Source organism: Amaranthus tricolor, chromosome 14 (genome assembly GCF_026212465.1).
Source record: "Amaranthus tricolor cultivar Red isolate AtriRed21 chromosome 14, ASM2621246v1, whole genome shotgun sequence".
NCBI classification, from domain to species: Eukaryota; Viridiplantae; Streptophyta; class Magnoliopsida; order Caryophyllales; family Amaranthaceae; genus Amaranthus; species Amaranthus tricolor.
The window spans coordinates 1,829,829-1,848,007 of NC_080060.1; the positions used below are offsets into that span (position 1 = coordinate 1,829,829).

At 33.8% G+C, this 18,179-nt stretch overlaps 1 protein-coding gene and 2 non-coding genes across 3 annotated transcripts; 2 read left to right on the plus strand and 1 right to left on the minus strand.

Annotated features, from left to right (window-relative positions):
- The first annotated feature begins 4,183 nt into the window (after window positions 1-4,183).
- On the plus strand, window positions 4,184-4,267 carry LOC130800574 (small nucleolar RNA Z102/R77). Its single transcript, XR_009039451.1, has one exon. It is a non-coding gene; the product is annotated as a small nucleolar RNA Z102/R77 (small nucleolar RNA).
- Window positions 4,268-4,521: 254 nt separating this feature from the next.
- LOC130800576 (small nucleolar RNA Z102/R77) lies at window positions 4,522-4,609 on the plus strand. The gene has a single exon (XR_009039452.1). It is a non-coding gene; the product is annotated as a small nucleolar RNA Z102/R77 (small nucleolar RNA).
- A 3,304-nt stretch (window positions 4,610-7,913) lies between these two features.
- On the minus strand, window positions 7,914-17,004 carry LOC130800462 (transcription factor EMB1444-like). Its single transcript, XM_057664010.1, has 11 exons — window positions 15,206-17,004; window positions 13,363-13,533; window positions 13,164-13,248; window positions 12,343-12,384; window positions 12,149-12,208; window positions 11,125-11,241; window positions 9,380-10,420; window positions 9,190-9,291; window positions 8,979-9,116; window positions 8,710-8,835; window positions 7,914-8,273 (listed from the first exon to the last, which is right to left on the minus strand). Exons 1-11 carry the CDS (start codon window positions 15,298-15,300, stop codon window positions 8,193-8,195), a joined length of 2,058 nt encoding a protein of 685 aa, XP_057519993.1. The 5' UTR covers window positions 15,301-17,004; the 3' UTR covers window positions 7,914-8,192.
- Window positions 17,005-18,179: the final 1,175 nt, after the last annotated feature.

Sequence of the window (18,179 nt, forward strand, 5' to 3'; positions counted from 1 at the left end):
AACGAACATTGCAAAAACCAGCGCGAAAGTCACGAGCCACGATTAGGCCAATTTGCGAGCCGCGACCTGTGCTTATACCAAAACAAAAACTTTTTGCAATTTTAGGATATTTCCAACTTATTATTAATTCAATTAATTTATTTGGTTGAATTAATTACCATTTCCGATGACCATTATACGCTCTAAATGACAACGGGTGCAATCGACAAATGTATGGATCATTGCTTGGACAAGTAGAAATGGTATTAAGAGCCGATCACTTGTGCACAACTCTAACTTGTTAAGGTAACAGTGCAAGTTGAGCTCGAGTGGAGCTATGTCCTATTGAGTAAGTTTTCACAATTGATTAACTCCACCTATTTTTCCACAATACCAATTTCCTCTAATTTTGTGCTTTATTAACTGAATTACCTCCTTTAATTTATCCACTAATATCAATTTGTCTTTCTATACTCTATTACCTTATGTATATCAACCATTAATTTCATATTTAACAGTCAATTTAAATAATTATCTATTGGTTAACTTACTATTTTATCCTCAAAATATATATATAAATATATACAATTTTGTGATAGTTTTTAATGTTTCCAAATTCTCTAATTCAATTGGGTTCAAATTGGTTCAATCTACGTTAAGATAAGTTTAGTTCATCAAAGAATGTAGATCATGATCACAAAAAACAATCAAAAATTAGGATTGATATTTCTTGAGAGAACCAGTTGTAGAGCAACCAATTTTCACAGAAAAATCAAATTCCCAATGAAGACAAGAACGGTAGTTAATAGGAAATGTCACTTCAATGTGAAAAGCCAGAAAGCCAGAATTACTGTATAAACAGTAAATGCACTAGTTTAAGTGCTTAACCTTACATTAAAGCAAATCCCGTTACTTTAAACTGGAAAAGGATAAAGCAGCAGAAACTACAGTTTTTTTGGTGGAGATAAGACAGGAAGAACTCAATGGAACAACCTATCCTAGTGGGCAAAGCTGAATTTACGTAACCTTACCTTTTTTTTTACTATCAAGTCTATTATCTATTTTTAAAAGAAAATAAATTACAACACTACATTACCCCAATGCTATTAAGTGGCTTACAATTAGCCGGGGTTTAGGAATGAATGTATGCAAGTATGCAACTTTACCCACGTTATTAATAAAAAAAAGATTGTTTCTAATTGACCCATGATAGCGAAAATCATTACAACTTCACGTAGCTATAAAGTATTCATGATTTAGCGAGTCATTTTAATTCAGTCCGTTATAATCCGAAATATAATTTCACAATACTTTTACCAACTAGAACGAAGAGTATACATAAAGGGAAAAGGTTCATTGCTAAGGCTTAAATTAACCCTCCTTTTCAGCCTCAGCCCGCATTATCAACCCAGCTATGCTTCTTTAGTTCAATGTGCCATGCAATACAAGTTCGGAGAAGAACCTACAAATGTAACTTTCCAAAGATGTCGTACTAAGTTGGCTAACGTCTGTGATCTTTCACACATCATTACATAACATATTTCACCTTAATAATACAAAGCCTCAAAACCACAGGTATTCTCGAATCGGAACCTTATGTTATCCCTTTTTCCCTTTCTCAGTAGCATTATGAAATTGGTACTTTAAAACCCAATACAAATGACATGAACGAGCATACACCAAGAAAAATACAACTGTTCAATTATAGTTTTTAACTTTATGCCTTGGAACAAGATAACCCTTCAATTCTAACTATTCACCAAACACATTAATTACATGAATGGATCAAATTTAGCCATTTACTTTTCAGGTGTTATTAAGAGGAAAAAAAAGATATTGATTGGAAAATCAATAACTACCTAAAATGCTAAAGCTATTCGTAATTGACTTTAAATGTCTTCAATAGTTTATTATTTATGTGTTCTTGCGGAAATGCAGGCCATTACACCTCTGTGGCTCTGTGGTGGACTTCTTTCCGGTTCGTGCACAGAACTGCCTTTTTATATCATTGATATAAATGATTATCAATTATCAACCCAGAGTTCATCACAAAGTATTGCTCAAATTAGTGGTATAACAATTGCAATTGTCCATCTTTATGACTAAAACCTGAATTGAATATTATTACCAACTAGAATATCTCGTTTAATCATGAATACATCAATAACAAATGCTATATATTAAGATAATAGACATAATCAACACAATTATGCAACGATTACTGCAAAAATTACACTACTAATTAATTACAGCGGATGAGCATCACATTACATATCATAAATTGTTTTAATTTTAATTTTCTTTCATCGAGTATAAAGGTCAAGAAATTGGAGTGGAAAAAGGTTACCAATTTGATGCAAAATTGTAATGAGATGTGTTAAAAGCAAGCTCTAAATCACCCTCATGTGCAGGGTTTTCGGAGTGTCGTGACGAGGGTGCAACGAAGAATAAGGATTGGTGTTCCAAGGCAGCAGCACTCACAAGGTCAGAGAGCTCGGATGAAAGCCGCTCAACTGGTCGAGCGGTTCAACTGAAGAGGAACAGAGAGTTCAGTAGCTACTGGATTGGCACTCGACTGGTTGAATGGGTCTGCTCGATTGAGCGGGCTCCAGTACACGAGTTCAGCGAGTTTCTGTTTTATTTGCGGGCTTTAAGCCATTGGTGCTAGGGCTTCTAATATGTGCTAGGCTATATAAGAGAGCCTTAGAACATCACTAGAAGTATGAGAGTAAGGCTACACGAGAGAGAAAGCTAGGGTTAGAAACCATAAGTGTTTTCTTCTTCATTGTATTAGTTTATGGGTGATATCCATCGTTGAATGGAATCACTATCTTGAGAGCTTATTTACAAGTGTCTTTAGTTTGTCATTAGTGTATTGTTGAATATATTAATGAAAGGAATCATCTTTTGAGGGGATGTATCATTAGATACCTCATAAACACATTGATGTTATTGCTTGTTTGTTTTCTCTTGTTTATGCTCTGTTTTTCACTCATCTTCTACATCGTTTTCAACCATTGTTGAGTCCTAGCCATTCTCTTTCAAAATGCAAAGTTCGCCATTTGTTTCACTGAGGAAAGAGAAAGAGAGAAAATTAGAGGAAGTTCGTGGATAGAGATCCGCCATAGAAGCTGAATGGAGAAGGGGGAAACCACCGAATTGAATACTATCCTCAATTTTAACTCGTGGGCTGGAGAGTGCAGTTATTAAAAAACGCAAACTATTGTGAGAGACCCATAAGATATATAGACTAAATAACCTAATTAATACAAATTAAAGAAAAAAATAAAAATGTGAGCTTCTTGTTTTGAGATCGTCTCTTTGAGAGATCGTCTTTCACAAGAGTAGCTAATTAAAACACCAAAAGATAATACTTGTGTCACAACTTGAGACGATCTCGCAAATACATATATTATACTTAGGTTAAATAGTTCATCAAATATATATGATGATAAAATGAATTTCTTGTTTGAGATTGTCTCGCTGAGAGAAAGTCTATCACAACTCACAAAAGTTAGCTCTATTAGTGTAATTGTTAATTTATGCTCTTGAATGGTGAGTTAGTAAAGGGTAGAGGTGATGTTAGCGATAAGGATGATATCACATGTTGTGTCTGTTGTGTTATGTTACATTGTTACATTTAAAATTGTCATAAACAATGTTGTGCCTTGTGCTTGACCATCCAAAAATATGGTATTTACCATAAAAATTGTAGTCGCGTCTATTATGCCTTTTGTGAAGTTGTGTCGTACATGAGCATCCTGCGTGCAGGCCCAACCCACTTCAACTTAGTTTCTTAATGGACGGAAAAACCGGGTACCAAAGTATTAACAATCCTGTTTAAACAAAACACACCTTTCGGCTTTGACTTTCGAGCCGGACTTTTTGATGGTCGTAATTGGCAAGTGGTAAATGGGCCGACTTGTTTCGGGCTTTCAAAAGACCCATTTAGTTCGATGAGTAAGGGAAACCACATAAATGCCTAACCTTGTAATATAAATACTGCAGGTACTTCTTTATAAGAACACCATTCAACCCATTTATAGGGTTTTATATTAGGGTTTCAAATTCGCCGCTATCATCTACAATTGGAAAAATTAACCAAATTGGTTCTATAATTTTCCAATTCCTTTACGTTTTCCTCAAATTCGTAGTTTTCTTTTTGTCAATCAACCTTTTTGTATGAAAATCTAGGCAATCGAGATTACGAAATGATGAACAAATTTCCCTATTGGTTTGATTCGCCAATATGATGGCGATATTATGTATTAGCTCTATCTGATCGAAATCTCTTCGCTTCATCTGTTCTTTCAAATTTTTCTTTTAATTTTTTCAATCGGTTAATGCATACTCGAGTGCTTTACAGGATATAGTTGATTATTAATTCCTTGTTGAGCTCATGGAGTGTGCTACATTGTTTTTAGGTCGCCATTTTAGGGGGTTTTCTTGCTCATTCATAGCCTGGAAGTTCCTTTTCAATAGCGACTACATTTTTATTTCTGATTTATAAATTTGATTTTAAAAAGATTCGCATTGTGAAGAGAATGAATTGATGAACAATTTGTTTCTCTATTGGTTTGATTCACCGGTATGATGGTGTAGTTTTTGTATTCGTACTGTCTGATCATTCTCTACTTTTGATTTTTTTTTTCCTCTCAATATTTCATAAAAGATTAAAATTATTAATTGTTTTAAAATGATTTTGACTCATACTTTGATTTAGAATTGAAAGCACATATCGAAGGCTTGGCAGGAGGAATTTGAATTCAAACCTCTGCTGAGCTCATAAATTGTGCAATATTAACTTGTCAATTGTCATTCAATTGTTTTCTAGCATTTTCCTCTAATTAGATGGAGAATTTATGGATTTATTGACAAATAAAATCATATTTTTCATATTAATTAGCTCATTAATTGTTCAAAACACTTGATTGCAAAATTAGGTCAAGAACGAAGGAGCATATTGCAAAATTAAGCGAATCTGAATTGAAGTAAAGCTATTATTGAAAATGTTGGTGGTAAATATGTTTAAGAACGAAACTTTACAGATGTAATCCAATTTAATTCGAAGTGAAAATATGTCCAAAAAAAAAAGACTTATCAACCTTAATACCTTAATATTCAATTATTCCCGATGGACATTGTTGTAATTTTAGTGCTTCTACAAACTACAACGGTACAACCCCTTTAAACTTTTCAAGTTCTATACTACATTTTGTTACCAAAGATACTTTACAAGCTAAGTTAACATTTGGGTGACAATTTTATATGTAATTAGATATTTGCTAAAGAGCAGATATACACTTAAAAAGGACTTGTTAACACTAAACTTGGGTGACAATTTCATATAAGGTTTCTCACATTATTAGCGTTAAACTTGTTAATCGATTGAAAATAGACTTTTCTAACGTGAGAATAGGGTTTTTGTTTTTTCTTTGCAACCTTAACATAATTTTTCATTTGATCATATTAAAAAGGACAAATATGTTGATATTGATGTTGTTAGTGTTGTTAGAGGGATCTATCGAGAGCGGAAGCGAAGCTAAAAATGCTAAGAAAGGTTAAAAATCATTGCTTAAAGATGTACTAATGAAACAAGGTTATTTGTAAGTATTAAGATAATTTTAAACGTGAAAAAACTAATTCAAATATTAACACCATGATTTAAGATGGTTCATTATTAATAAAGCTACATTTACCATTTTAGGCTAGTGTATTTATTATTTGTTTAAAGAATATAAGAGAAAGAAGTTCAATGCAAGTTAAAGGAATTCCATCAATGAAATACATGAGTGTTTGTGAGAAAATTAAACATGAGTAGAGAATTATGAAGTGAAAGGTAAAATATAGGAGGCTCAAGCATATTGCTTGGCGCTACATTTACATAGTTACCTACAACAACACTAGACATGTATATAGGCAAGGAAACTAAGACACGAATATTACACAACAACTGTGGAATGGCCTGATGGGCTTCTGACCATGCTGCTCCTTCGAGCATGAAGTTCGTTCTTCCGACAGATGATCCTTGGCAGCTTCTAGCTCGAGTAGTTTTCCTTACATGTGATCCATTGGTTACCCTTTGCTCGATCCCAAAGCATCTTCCAACTATAGTATGACAACATGCCTTGGTGATCAAGTCTAATCCAAAACTTTAACTTGTACTTTGTGTATCAAGTGTGCACCTTACCCAAGTCTTAGAGTGTAGTTACCGGTTATCACTAGGGTTGTTCATCGGTTTAGACTCGGACTGGACCAGCCGAAACCCGTTAGACCGACAGATCGGAATTTTTAATATTTTAGGTTCGGAGATCGGACCGGTTCCATCCGGTCCGGTCCCAATCTAACCCGGTTTCCTCCCGGTTCGGTCCGAGTTTAGATCGAAAGTAATTTTTGATACCAAAAATAAATTAAGAAATGGAAGATTTTAAAATAATTTAGCAAATTAATTATTTTAAAATAAAATATTTGAGTTAAAAAGTTATTTTGTGTTAGAAATAAAAAATATCAAGCCCTTTAAATTAGTATATACATAAAAATCGTAAATATTATTCCTCTTCAAAATTATTTGTATATATACCCGGTCAAATCCGGTCTAACCGGTTCGGTCCGTTCTCATTTTGCACATCCCTAGTTACCACCGATCAAAACTCATGTCTAAGGTCTAGTAAAAAAGTTGTTACATCTTAACTTTGAGTCCAAATTCATTTACACTACAAATGTAATGTAACATTATGATCAAAAGTAACAAACTTCAAGTCAAACTTTTTCAGATATTATTGTGCTAATATTATTTTAAATTGATAAAACCATTGATATCTTTAATATAATAGGATAGTAAATGGTTTGAGATTGGCTCTAGAAGGAAAGAAAATTTGAAACATATAAGAAAAAAATATTAAAAAATTGAATAATAAGTAATTTTTGAAACTATTTCCAAAATTAAGAATTTTTGCACGAAGCTGTAGTCAGGATAAGTTCGTTGTTAATAACAACGGATAAATAATAAAAGGTCAAATTCAGTCAAATAATGGGCAACTGTTATTAATTGTGGGCGATAGTTTACACTAAATTTTACTAGTCAACATTCGGCCGCTGTTAATAACAGTGGCCTATTGTTTGACTGACTTCCACTTTATTTTTAAACAAGTCCTCCATTGTTTGACTTTTGATCGACTATCGCGGCCAATTATTGAGCTAACTTTTTTTTGACTCAATATAGTAATGGGCCATTGTTATTAAGTGTGAACATTACCAAGGCACAGGTTTAGATAAAAACTACTTACTTTGGGAAATATTTTTAAAAATTGCCTATTATTCGACTTTGTTTTTTATATTTTTGCTTATTTGTTTGAAATTTTCAGAAGGAAAAAGGCAAGGTGTGTACATATCTTAATTCTTAAACCTCATCTCTTATTTTGTTACTATTTGATAGATTTCACAATTCACGGTAAGGCCAAGAATCCCTAAATTGTCTTCACCAAACACAAAAGAATGGTGAAAGCTATTATTCCCAACCATGAACTCATCTCTGAAAGCGAAAGAAGTGGAAGCATTCGATCAAACAAAGGCTGGAGTTAAAGGGCTTATAAACTCAGGCATATCGATCATACCTTGGTTTTCGTTCATCCACAAGAAAATCTTTCATCAAATGAAGGTTTTTCCCTTCCCTTGAGGTTTCCAGTTATAGACTTTAGTATGCAATGGCGGATATCTTTTCCTTTCAAGAGCGGATTCCATAATTGGAAAGTCAAAAAGATATCTGGGTTAGAGCTAATCAAGGAGGGGTGTATGGCCTGAACCTAATACTGTACGAGCCCCAAAACGTGACACGGGCTAGATCTATCCGCGATTGCGAACCAGTCAGCCCCGTGATTATCATTTTCAGTTCACAAAATAGCACGAAAGGAAAGTAAGAACACATAGTCGAGCAATGATATCAAAACGCACACTTCAAATCCATTAACAAGTGTAAAGTGTTTCAAGCTCTAGACAGCTTACAACTCGAAAAATATACAATCTTGGGAACAAATACCAAAAAGAAAAGACCCATTTCTTCAGAAACTTTGGGTATTCTTTCTCTGACGAACTATTTATACTAGGACGGAAGGCACACAAATCCAAAACACGAAATACACACATTTAACGGTCATCGTAAGACATTACAAAACAACTCACAGCACATCAACGAAAGCACCGATAGGCAAAAGCCGTCAGACAGTAGCTTTTGATTGCAAAAGCTGTACAAGTGACCATAATACATCCATTCTATGCAACTTCCTGTTGCTCTGACTCTGCAATGACAAATATTAAAACTCGTTTAGCGAAAAACTTCAGACTATGCATTATTTTGCTTCGGGATGGAAGTAATTCAAGCATATAAAACGTGTGGTGTATAGAGAGGTCACGGGAAAATATTTTACTTAAGTAAATTAACGAGGGTAAGGTTGTGTACATCTGATCCTCCGCCCCTATAGGTGGGACCCACCTAATAACATTGCGGTAATGAAAGGTAAATTAGCAAGACAAGTTATGCAGCATAGAACATAACGTAAAATATCGGCTACATTGCAAGGATTTGTTTAGGTCACCAAGACCGCAAGATAGGCCATGATAACCGCGAAACATCTGCATTCACCAAAAACATGGTTTGCAAAATTATTTTAACCCCCCTCCCCCGATAGGCATATGACATATATTAGCTGTCACAGGTTTGGGTTCAGAATTTACCTCAACCACGAAACGCACCCATGTTTTATCTCCGTGATTGTCGGTCATGCCTTCTAATATAGTCAAGCCCAAGCACCTGATGGCTTCTGCTATCTCTAGAAAGTGGTCACAATCTTCACATAACATCTGTAGACGCAAAAAGTAAGCTATAAAACTCAAGATAATGTCGGCAGGTGAGATGGGTTTTCAAGCACACAACCCATGTAACGATTCACGACATTTGACAATTCTTGAAATAACAAGATTGATGAAACAATGTATAAACATACCTCAATTAGCATTTGCCCATTCATGTTGAGATTTTCTACTACTATTGGGCAAATTTTCATATGCCCACCAACCTCTACCGCCCAGCTTGACCCTTGCTCATAACCAGAACCGAACACTCCCATTTCATTAATACAACCCTACATATCCAAGTACATGGGAGTCAAGTTCCGTTATTTGAATGCGGTGGAAACAACGACACTCAATTCTTACCTTAGACTTTACACTGTTACTGAGCTTGTCAGCATGCTTCGTGACACTCTGCATGAAGACCATATGCTTGATTGTCCGTTCAAGCAATGAATCGATGCTACACTGCATAAGTAAAGGAAATATTTCAAAACACGTCGTAAAATTCCATCTGAAGAGCACTGTTTTTACAACTACACTGAAAAAGATGTACCTTTGATCCATTTGGCACAAGTTCTCGAAGCTCTTTAATCCGGTCTTGAATAAGCTGCCTATCTCTTGGCCGAGGCCGAGAACTTTCACCAGGTCTGGCTCTCTTTTTGTTAGGCTTACTTGGTTCAACTGGCCTCACTAGCGGCTCTCTAAATGCGCTAGCTGAAGACCTAAGGCTACAAGAGTCTGACGAGTTCAAGCAGTTTTGCGTACTATCATCTAGAAGTGACGAGCACCCAATTGAATAATACGATGATGGACCTATTGTATGACTAATATTCATAGAAGGCTCCGGCATTTTTTCAGTTGTCAACGTGGATTCAGATGTAGAGAATGACTTCGAATTCTTCAAAGCAGCTTCCTTGCGGCAAAAATTAGCTACAACAGCTTCTAAAAGATGATCCGTGCCAGAATCCGTCGTAAGCTGACTACTTTCCATAGCATCGGGCATCTGAGAAGCAAGTCTATCATCGGGAATTTCAGACTCCCGAGACCAAGGGTAGCATTGTTTTAGAATTTCCGGTCCTAAAGCTTCATGCAGCTCGGTTCCAACAGAGAACATGACAGATGACTTTAAGTTGCCAACACTATCCAGGCAACTAAACTCGGGTTTCTTCTCCGCGTAGTTCTTTGTGTTTGGTTTTTGCAAGGAATCAAAAGCTACTAAATTTTGACCCTTTTCCTCGTAGAAATGGTCCTGAACTCTGGAATTCTCAGCTGAAAGTTTACCGCCATAAAAAAGGCTATTTTCTGTTATGCAACTTTGCGAGGATGCACTAATAACTCCATTTTGAAATTTATAACCGTTACTTTCACAATTGGAGACACTGAGCTGATTAATAGATTGCTGATTTCCGGATACTGAATGAACAAATCCATTTTCCCTCGACAACTCTACCACTTCGTTGAGATGCACGTGTCTCTTGGGAGATTGAATGTCAAGAGGATTGGAGGAAGTATTCTCGATATTCATAGTTTTATCAAGATCAAGTAAGCACTCATGAAAAACATCTGGGCTAAAATTTGTTGCGGGAATATCTGACTGTAAAAAAGATAGACAAGATCAATATGTGAATATCAGAGTTCTTCAGTTTTGGATTATAATGGACTGTATTGAAATAATTCATTAATTTATGTGCACTTCTTATATATTATGACGTTTACTGCCAAAAATTAATCAGAAACAATCTCTTTGTAATCACTAACTAGGGTAAGGTCACATACATTTGAACCCCAAAGTCCTAAATAGGGGGTGTTCAATGGACCAGATAAGGGTCGGGTCGAGCTTAAGCATATATGGGTCTGATTGGATAGGGCTCTTTGAACTTAATATGGGACCTAGCCCGATCCGGCCCATTTTTGTTACTTAAAATTATTATAATCCCCAATTACTAATTTTTAATAGTTAATTTGTAGAAATATTTATAATTCCCATTGGTATTGTCATTTATAATAATTAAATCATCCATCAATTATGTTATTTAAAGGGCCCGTTTCCAACCCTTCGTAAGCCCTTTTATAGTCTGTTTTATTTTAAATATAGTAGAGCCCGTTTTGGCCCGTATTTAACCTGACCCTTACAAAATCCTTCTAAAAACAGGCCAGATAAAGGCTTAAAATGGGGGTCCGGCCTATTGAACACCTCTAGTCCCAACCCCCATAGGTGGGTGACTAGGAGCCAATTAATGGCATTGGGAAAATGGAATGTTGTTGCAGTAAAGGTGAAAGGGGAAGAGAGTCTCGTACCATTTGCAACACATTCTGAAGATTGCTATGTATTGGAGTCTGGATTTGGCATGCCGACTCGTAAAGAGACGAAAATACATTTTGAATATGTGTCAATGTGTGCATATTTTCATTGACCTACACCCAGAAATATCCAAGGATTAGAAAAACAATGTCATCCAATGAAGTATGAACCACCAAGCCCTTCAACAAAAACATTTGCATCATTTTTTTCCTAGAATGACCTCAATTCACTAGTTCACCTTCATAGCCAAATCGAGACTTTATTTCGGAAGTTAAAGTGTTTTAAAAACATGACGTATTATAAATATATGACATATTTGGTAAGCTCTGTTGTCAATCTGATGCAGCCATCGTAACAATAATATCATATTCACAAATTCTTACATGAGACGGTCTCATGTTGAGACCATCTTTGTTGGGCTGGCTCATTTATATTTAGTGTGTTAAAGTGATTACTTATAATTTTAAAGTGATTAATTAGAAAAATGGGTTAATTATATAGGTTTGTTTCATGTTGAGGCGGTCTCTTACATAGTTCGTCGGCTATACTAAGATTAAATTATGACATCCATAGAGCTGAAATGGAACATGTAGTGATTGATAAACAAAATTCAGAGCATGCACAAAGATGAACAAATAAAACACCTCGACCCATATATGTAACCACCTTAGAGCAGCCATATTGATGGTAAACGTAAGTTATGAGATTGATAGGAAATTAATGCCTTAATCAAAGTTCCAAGTACTTCTTATTAGGTTCAGTTGGAAATTTGGAATTGGATAGGGCATAATGGCCCATTTGGGAGGTTTGCCGTACATAGTCGGTAATTGTGCAAAGTTGCAAGGTTACCAATTCATTTGTTTTAGAGATTTCCTATTATCTGAAGTATGGTGTATATATGCAATAACATAAGAGACACACCCAGAGTTGAGCAATATCAACTGTTTTCATAGTACAAAAAGCGACCGATTTGTATTGTAGTAAAAGCAGCTAAAAGTCAAATAAGAATAAACGTCTTACTTTATTCAGGGAGCCAAGCTGCACAACTCCATGTGGAACAACAGCTGCAACAACAATGGTCTGCAGAAGAATGAAGGACACATCGACTCAGTAAATAGTTTCACACTAACAAACTACATCGTGAAACATTTTCCTTTCTATATAAATCCAGCCAATTAAGAATGTTCAATGAAAACGTTGGGGACAAAGCATACCTTGATTCCAGCTGCAAACTGAGCTTGCCATCCATCACAGAGCTGAAAGACAGAAACAACCGATACGAAAATTAATGAATAATGATGCTAAGCAAGTTCATATTATTGCCGCTTTAGTTCATTTAAGCAAGGACTACCCAAGTTCCTACTTCCAAATTCATTTTTGATAACAGTCAAACCCTCAAACTTAACGGTCATCTAACCTTTTTCGTTAAGTGGTAGTTATTTGCAAAGAAATATATCACATTAGGTAGTTTTTTGCAAAAAAAATTGAATTAGGTAGTTTTTTGCAAAAGGTGATATAGATTAGGTAGTTTTTTGTAATTTTTTCTTTTTTTTAATTTGTTTAACGCATATATTTGCTTGAAAAAACAGCTATATCCTCTTGCAGATTTGAAATTACCAAACCAAAAAAATGTAGCTTAGTAAAACTATTTTATTATATGAACACTATTTTAGGAATTAAGTTTTAAAGAACACCATAGTTGAAATTTTTTTATTTTTCAACCCCAATTAGGCAACAAATCACTCTAATTGTGGATTGTGGTCCTCATATCTTTTCCACTAACTTCTTTTAATATTTTTATAATGTTTATGGTTTCCACTTTTCTTCCATCAAATTTATTATTTAATATATATACTATCTAAAGTATTGTATTTTTCCTATTCCTGTGAACATTCCTTATGGGAACTTCATTAGAGAAAGGCCGAAATAGAGTATATTATAAGCTCAAATACAGGCCATATACAACAGATAAGAGAAACGAATGAAGCCTAGAAGCGTATGAAACTAAACTACCATTTTATGAATGGCAACACACCTCTAGTGGCGAGCAGGAACTCATAGCTTGTTCACCAGCAAAAACCCAACGATGTTTCCCAGTAGCAGCCACTTGGCCAACAATCCTGTTTACGAATTATGTCAAAACCAGGAAAACGTTCAGAACAAGGTCCTCTATAGAAATATTATTCGGATTGACACGAAGAGATTCTGCAACGTTTGAACAAGGCAAAACTTACCCTTCCCCAAGAGAATATATATGGTATGACATCTTTGCCACAACCAGGCCAAGAGGGTCATGAGCAACATGCCCATCATGCAAGCTTTCAAGTGTTTCGCCAAAGCTTTTACTCTCCGATGGATCAAGTTTGAAGTGATTATTGTAGAAAGCATCTTCCCAAGTCAATACCCTGCAAAAAGGTTTAAAGAAAGGATTTTAACTTACGATTATCTAACGATGTTTGGATACAAGTTGGATTTGTCTCGTAAAATTAATTGAACATCACATCAAAGACTTAACAAATGTTCTATGTAGCTAAACCAAAAGTAACAAACATCCAAGAAATTTGATAATTTCTGAACAAAACTTGTATTCGGACCACTAAATCAAAAACTCTAGAAATGAAACTTGAACGTAAAAGGAAAATAAGCTTTTTTTTGTTGATCAAGGCTTGAAATGAAAGACTTTTGGAGTCATGAAATCATAACACTTGAAGATAATAAAAATATGTGAAAATTTGAACATCTCATCCAAAACATTAAAAACTGTGTCTCAAAATAGCTCACTACAGATATCAATTAGTTTTTCAAGGTTCTATAAGACCAATTAGGTGACAAAGATCCAACAAACTAAATAATTCAGAAAAAATTTGCCATTCTTTGACAAGCTTCAACCAGTTATTTTTAAGTGTAACATTAAAGCGACATGATAGAATAGATAACATATTAAGGGCTACAACCATCGACTTAAGCTTTTGGTTGTTTCCTTAGGATATATTATACACTCCTATCTGAAAGAGTATATAACATACCATGTGGTTGTGGCTACAACCATAAGCTTAAGCTTATGGTGGAAGCCCCATAATATGTTATATTATACTATCACTATATTTTTTATATATTTTTATGAAAGTAACCAAATAATTCATTGAATAAAAATGTACGACCTCTACAACAGCATAATATTTGATTAACGACATAACATTTTAGTCAAACAAAATTCTATATAGATAAAGCCACGATCATTATAAAGGAGATCGGACACTGAAGTATTCTCTATATCACATCGTCATTTCCTTCGAGGAGGTCTTTTGATCTGATGTAGTTTTATGTAGACATAAGTTTGATATTATTGACTGTATCAGAGGAATAGACACCCGTAGTGACGTCATATACCTTTTTATCATCGAAATGATATGTAGATTTCAAACTCTCACCATGAGAGACTTCAATATATGAGTAAATCTAATCTAATAATTGGATAGAATAACTCTATAATACAGAGAGAGAATTTTATTTGTAACTAAAAATGAAAAAACCAAAAATAAAGAGATTGGTGGCTTACCATCAACCATAAGGTTGATAGTAGCCACAAAGTTAACAATGGAGGCTAGAGTTTTTTGAGAGAAAAAATGAGAGAGAGAGAGAGGAGGCGTGAGGGTTTTTACTTTATTATACTTATAAGTCAAAGACATGGTTTTTGATGGAGAATTCGGGGCTTTAGATCGAAAACCCAAATCAGGCGCCCTATATAATGAGATCAAGTCATTGATATTGATGCTAATGCTTCAAAGTGTTTAACTCAATTTTGGTTGATATTTACAAGGAAGCTCCATCAAACACTATCACAACATTATTCCATTTTAGTTTGCAATTTCACCAACTACATTTTGTGGTAAGGTCATGTTATAAGGGAATAGTGTGTGATCATAAACTCAAGCACTTAAATAGCCATTAAAGTTTGCTACAATTTCAACTCTTACATATCAAGGTAAGTTATACAAAACAATCAAATAATCCTCTAGCATCAATAAAAAGGGAGTAGAACACAAAATTGAAATCAAGCGAAAAAGGAAAACTTACATTCGAGCACGATGTGTGAGCTTCCAAAATACGGCATAATTCCACTCTGAGTTCGAGCATAGGCTCCGAAGCAACTGCTGCAAGTGAGGAGCCATCTATCTACTCACCAGCAAATCCAAAATTCTAAACCCCCCCTTCCCCTTCCTTCAACTAAAGAACACTTGCACCCCACAGAAACCGGGTTTGTTAGTAAAAAAAATGTCAATTTGCCACACAAAAATCCCAACCTAATTATCTCAATTCTCTAATCTAGCTTCCTCTATATGATCCTCTTCCTGCTTGTTTCCTCCTTAATCCGGCTCGCCGCTTTATTGGCGGTCCAACAGTTGGTAGCAGCAAGCAATCTCTCCCCATTTCAGTTAATAAAAGACCCTAAACACAGACCCTAATAGCAATCCCAATCAAACTAGACTAAAATAGCTCAATATCACACAAATTTCACAAAACCATTTATACCCATAACACAATTAACCTTATTAACACCTTTCTTCAAACAATAATCCATTTAACACAAAAAAAAATTAGGGTATTAGTAAAATTCACCTAAACACCTTATAAACACCTTCCTTCAAAAAAAAATCCATTCAACACACAAAAAATAAGGGTATTACTAAAATTCACCAGAAAAAGATCCCAACTTTACTCTAAAATTCAAAGATGGTTATAATTTAACTGATATCAGAAGACATTTTAGTTCATAAAATGATAATCCCAACATTAAATTAGTGATGCGGAATTATTGTATTCCTATAAAACACAACTAAATTAACTAAAAGAATGAAACTTTATAGAAAAAAAGAAGTAATTTCAGTTGCAAGATATAGAAAGTGAATAAGTTACGAAATTTACTTAGCTCAAAATTTGACTCTTTCTCTTACAAGAAGTTCTTGAGCAACAAACTTCACCCTTTGAATATCAATCAATTCCATCACGACCACCCTTTAAATGTGAAAAACTCTCAAAAAGTTGAAAAAGAAAGTGACCCTTTTTTTAATTTTCTTTTTCAATAATGGGGTAAAAATATCAAATTGGAGCCAAAGTTTTGATCTTTGGCTTACTTTTGTGCAAGTATTATTAAAAAATATACTTTCTTTAATATTTTCTTTCTACTTTTGAGTGTACAATGTGAAGTGCAATACTCTAACCTACACCTCATGTACCACTACACACCCCTCTTTTATCCTACACACTATGTGCATTTTAGCACTCACCCATCCCATTATCACTAGATTTCTTCTTTCTTTACTATTACTATGCTCAAATAGTGATTTTACAAGTACTCTTTTACAAATAAGGAGAGAAAATGATCAAAAAGGGAGAAAATTTTGATGGGAATTTTGTTTTTGGAAGGGTAGTGGGGAAAATTGTTGGGTTTTTATTAAAAATCAAATCCAACAAGTAATTGAGTAGTAGGTCATAAGAGAAGTGATACAATGGCCAACAATATGATGGTAATGTGAGGAATTGCTTCTTATCCTCCCATCAATCTTCTTACATATCCAAAAATCACTTTTGAACCCACCTTCATTCCTCTCTCATCAACACTTTTTTCTCAAACAAAAGGGTTTTTTTCCTCCAATGATTTTACTGCTAAAAGTTGCAACACACCCACCCACTCTCTAAATTGCCCTATTGTACTCCCTCTTTTTTGTCTTTATCTCTAATATGGTTTTGAACTTTTGATAGGTATTTTTCTCCATTTAATTGGGATTATAATAGTGAGATTTAAGCCTAGAGAAAATCTTCTAAACATGATGTTTTTGTACTCTTCCTTATCTATAAGTAGAAATAGACCTACCAATTTACTATTTCAAAATAGTAATGTGTTTATATCATTTATAAATTATAATCATATTTTATACTATCTTCAATTCAATAGTAAAGTCTCATTTGCTTTATACATTTTATTCATTGCACTTATTCAATTTTTAATATTTTTAATTGTGCAAAATTAAAAATTATGAAAAATTAATATGCATAATCCTTGTATTGAGACGATTCAAACAATATCTCACTTAACTATATTTTAACTTATAGATTAATAATAAAATACAAATTAAAAGTAAGAGATGAATAATGTTCAAAAAATGTTCAAAAAGCAAATTGGACATTACTAGTAAATTAGAGGGAGTATCTTAATTTTATTGTAATTTGTCAAATTAACTAAAGGCCTTAAGATAGAAATAACCTATAAGTTATTATCATCGTGATCATCACATATAGTATATTCCGTTCATATAAGAAATGAAAAAAGGAAATTTGTATTAATGAACTATAAGTTCCAAAGCATGAGATAAAGATAATAAGAAATTATAAGTTTTAAACCATGTATTTCCTTTATGTTTATGACATGGTATATTGAGATTTGAGAGTTTTAATTCTTGCACCACACCAACTCAACATCAACCTTCTAAGTATAATGATTTCTAAGACAGTGGTCTCCAACAGTGATCATTTCCATTGAAAGCTCATCATATTCTCATACTCCAATTGTTTATAAAAAAAAAATTTAATAATATTTTGTATACGTTGAAATAAATTCATGTATTGATTATTCTCTAATAATTTTATCTTTAATTTTTATTTGTTGAAAATAAACGCACTTATGACATATTTATCGGGAATTAATGACTTCAGTTCACTATTATGAGTTAGAATATAGTTATTGAGTGATTTATCTTCTCCACTGGTATATAAATTAGATAGAAATTTAATTTCATCACTATTTACTCAGAAATATTTATTATATCCTATATTGGGATTCAATTATCTTACTGGATTAAAAATACTCCTACTAAACTTAATGTAGGTGTAGAAACAAAAATAGTGATGAAAAAAAAAGTGAAATGATCATAACAAAAATTAATCATGGTAAATCATCACATAAAAATGTTGCTTTAATCAAGAAGATTCACTTTGTCGGAAGTCACAAATCAAAATGCACACCTATGAAGTAATCCCTCTATTTTGCAGA